General features: G+C 44.9%; 1 protein-coding gene across 1 annotated transcript; it reads left to right on the top strand.

Annotated features, from left to right (window-relative positions):
• The first annotated feature begins 285 nt into the window (after positions 1-285).
• Positions 286-3,945, top strand: LOC111256500. Its single transcript, XM_022824721.1, has 2 exons — positions 286-1,458; positions 3,688-3,945. Exon 1 carries the CDS (start codon positions 358-360, stop codon positions 1,441-1,443), a length of 1,086 nt encoding a protein of 361 aa, XP_022680456.1. The 5' UTR covers positions 286-357; the 3' UTR covers positions 1,444-1,458; positions 3,688-3,945.
• Positions 3,946-4,217: the final 272 nt, after the last annotated feature.

Raw genomic sequence — 4,217 nt, 5'->3', positions numbered from 1 at the left:
AGTCCATGATTAGACAATGTGGTGCTACAGTAACCATTTGCTAATGATGAATTAATTAGGTTTAATAGATTTGTCTCGCGAATTAACATAGGGTTCTGCAATTAGTTTTATAATTAGCTCATATTTAGTTCTCCTAATTAGTATCCGAACATCCGATGTGACACCGTTAAAGTTTAACGCCTCGTCCTCGTATCCAAAACACCTAAGATGGAGGTCTACCAAACACCAGACGATGCGGCCGCGCTGTCGGGCACCCATGACCCACCGCTAAACAGTAAACACCCCTGCTGCTGCTTGCTACGCATTGGCAAGCAGAGTCGAAGCACCAAAACCCCCATTCCTCCGGCGGCGCCGATCATGGCCACCCACCGCGCCGCCGCCGTCGCCGTCTGCCGCCGCCTTCTCAGCTCCTCCTCCTCCGCCCACTCTCGCCTCCTCGGCCACTTCCACCATCCCGGGATGACGAAGGACGCCGCCGGCATCATGTACCCGACCCGCACCGAGCCAGGCATCCGGTTCGAGCCCCTCGCCGCCTCCTTCCCGCGCCTCTCCCTCGAATTCCTCCCCGTCGACGTCCCCTTCGGCTTCACCCTCGCTGACTCCTACCGCGGCCTCCTCCTCCTCCGCCAGCCGACCCTCGACGGCGCCCCCAATTTCCTCGTCTGCGACCCCGTCTCCCGCCGCCACTCGCTGCTCCCGCCGCTCCCGGCCACCGCGACGACGGACGGCGGCACGTTCTTTGCCCCCGCGATCCTCTCCCGCGCCGCCGGCCGCCGCTTCGAGTTCGACGCCGTCTGCGCTACCGTCGACGCCGAACGCCCGCGCGCCTGGGTCGCGTCGTTCCGCGACAACGGCTGCAGCTGGCGCGCGCTGTCGTCGTGCGGGGAGGTCAAGATCGAGTTCGATCCCTTCTGGCTGGAGCAGCGCTGCGTGCACGCCGCCGGCAGCATTTACTGGCACATCTGCGGCTGCCAATACGCGCTGGCGCTGGACGCGGCCACCAAGGCGTTCTCCCTCATGCGGGTGCCGGACTTCATCTGGGAGGACCTCGGCCACCCCAAGTACCGCGTCGGGGAGACGCCGGATGGGCGCCTCTGCGTTGCTACTGTGGAGCATAAGGTTCTGCGGCTCTGTGTGCGGGCCTTGCGGGGGACGGGAAGCCACGATGGTTGGGTGCTGGAGAGGGAGATGTGCCTGCGCAACGTGCTCAACGCCGTGCCTGGCCTGCCGGAGCACCCGCTTCGTAAGTCCCACTTCTCCTACTGGATCAGTGACATCGACCCGGGGCGCACTGGGAGGGTGTTCATCAGGACCATGGGATGCGGGCGCTTCTCCTGCCATATGGACACCGGCAAGCTGGACTCTCTATTGACGGACGATGGCCTAGAGTACGGGGACCCAATCTTGGCCTACTTCGCGGCTCCAAATGGAGGCTCAGACTAAGCTTTGGATAATCTGGTTAGTAGCTCCATTCTCATCTTCACATGGCATGCAATTTTGCTCAGTGAAAGGCTTAATTGGTAATTTTTACTATATAATGGTACATCATGTGAGTTTATCGGTCGTTGAATGGTTTCACTTTTTGGTCGGATTCTTGCAAGTGATGATTGGCCCCTTTTGGGAGGGCTTCGCTCAAAATAGCTTCACCGGTGAAGCTAAAAATAGTGGCTTCACTCAGCTTCTAGTTCATTTTAGCCTCAGCTTATAAAACGGCTTCGCGCTACAGTGCCTCGTTTTGCGTAAAACAGGTGAAGCCGAAACTAAGATAAGCCCTACCAAACGGGGCCTTAGCATATAATGTTGGATGTACCTAGAGACTCAGCGATATCAGTTTGATATGCATAAGAATTCAGAGCACACTCTCTGTCAAACTTGTTGCCCAGAGTTAGGCCATGAAATTATTCAGGTGTGAGTTTGGACAGTCCTGAAATTTGTCTCTCAATAATAGTTAACACGATCAACATCTTTGGTAGTTGGAAATTTGGATATTGCTTGATGTTAACATTATAGTGTTTCATTCAAGAAAATTAGGGATTCTTATATCTGCTACTCTTTTGAATTTCCACTGAGAAAGCTAGATTAAAACAATACTTAACGTATGTGTTTTGTAAGAAGATTGCTTCATTTCGTCATGGGCTATGCTCCTAATCCTTAGAATGAGAAAACTAACTCTGATTAGAATATAAAAGTTTCTTGTCATCCTGTGTGGCCATATAGTATTAACTGTACACATTCAATTGTCCTTCCTTGAAGTCCACACAAGGCTCAATGCTTCAAAGTGTTGATACTTTTTGGAGACTGATCAAAGTGATGTGTGTTTATTCTATGACATATTAAGTCTTCAAGTTTTCTGAAGTTGCAACTTCATGCAGATTTTAACTTCAAAATTGAACTTGGAATGGGCGTCCCTTTTTGTTTTGATCCAAAGTGACATTATTCACTTTTGGTATTAAGTTTGTGTCACCTTTACATTATTTTCTTTTGGTATTAAGTTTAACTCACCATAAAATTCTTGCATATTAAGTTATGGTCAACTATACTATCAAAGAAATGTCATTGGTAGAAGTAGTATCACTTTTTTATATTTTTCATATGCTTGAATAGGGACATTTTTCAAGATGAATCTCTTATTATTTGTTAATTACTCTATCTTTGTCAGGAAATTTTGGTTATAATTACCCTGTGACTATGCCTTTTGGAGGGTACACCAATCATATAATTCACTTTGTAATGCTTTGGTCATACAATCTTCCAAAGAAAAAAAATTGCAAGTGAACACTTGGTTCTTGTATATCTCTGAAACTAATATCAGATATTTTGGATTCTAATTGTTGTGGATGTCAGTGTCATTATGAACCTTGTTTTCCTTTTGGCAATATGAGACTCAATTTCTGAATTATTGTATCATTATTTTGTATTAATGCCATTGCTTCTCATCATTGTATTAACTGTGTTCCTACAGAAAAAAAAATCTAAAGTTGTTATTCTCTTTCTAGAAAAAGTCTACAGAAAACTCAACACCTGCACTTTTGCACAACGATTGCAGTTTTTTAGCTTGATACAAAGTAATGTGTATGCTTATTCCGAACCATAACATAGATGTAACCTTGCTGAATATACTCATGTAGAAATTATCTGAAGCTGCAGTACTGTAATTCTGATTTGGACTTGAATGGCCTTTACTTCTATTTTATTATCTTCAGAGGTGACAGTGTGAAAAGCACCATGCTTTTCTTGCGTTTGATTTTTTCTTTGTGATCTAGATGGTAGAAATATTATTAATGTTGCATGTTTTGGGTATGGCTGTTTTCTTAGATAGGGGCATTATATATGCGGTTTTGTACAGTAGCTGACGAACCCCTTATCAGTTATTACTGGTTAATAACTCTATCATCATTAGGTGGTGTTGGCTGTTATCATTGTTGGGTGATGTTGGCTGTTGTTGTCATACAGTTCAATTAGTAGCTATTAGTTCATCTGAATTTTTACAGTCTTGTGGAAAGTTTTTACTAGAAAAGACTTTGGTGCCCTGGATATTAGAGATGCATATGATGGATGCTTTTTGCAGTTACTTTTTCCTCTAATCAATGTTTTGGTCTTATACAAGTCGCTCTTTCTTGCTTGCAAAACTCTATTTATTTGATTCACTGCAAGTTCTGCTGACATTCTGCCTATCTTATGATTCAGAGTGTAGTGACTACTGGGACGACATGTTGCATTTAAGCATCGCTGCTTCACTAGCATCACGCGGCCTTCATTCAGCATTAAGCACAGTGACCTCTTGGTTTTTTTTCTTTGTTTTGAGTGCAGCAATATAATGCTAAAATGGAATCTACCAAGTTCTATAAGCATACTTTAGACTGGTGTAAATTCAGGAAAGAGTAGTTGTGTAGTAATCTGCTACTGTTTGTAGGTTTCACAAATGAAAATTTGACACCATTCTGATCGTAGGCAAACAAAACTGTTGTCTAAGATTCATTTCGGCTTCATATATCCATGTGTTGTTGCCTGATGCTCCAGTTCCAGCTGGCTACCGCTAACTATCGAATTCTATGTGATGTCCTCTATAAATTAACATGTTTGCTTTGGAAACTTTGCGGCAAAGTCCTTTTTCTTAAATGTTTGAAACGAAAATAGAGCTAAGCTGGAACCTATGCAATTCTGCACATGGAAAGGCTGTTTGTCTTAACTAGATACTCCGATATGGATACGGATAC

The sequence above is a fragment of the Setaria italica genome, chromosome II (genome assembly GCF_000263155.2).
Source record: "Setaria italica strain Yugu1 chromosome II, Setaria_italica_v2.0, whole genome shotgun sequence".
NCBI classification, from domain to species: domain Eukaryota; kingdom Viridiplantae; phylum Streptophyta; class Magnoliopsida; order Poales; family Poaceae; genus Setaria; species Setaria italica.
Note: the sequence above shows the minus strand (reverse complement) of the source record. Positions and strands in the feature narration are given on the sequence as shown.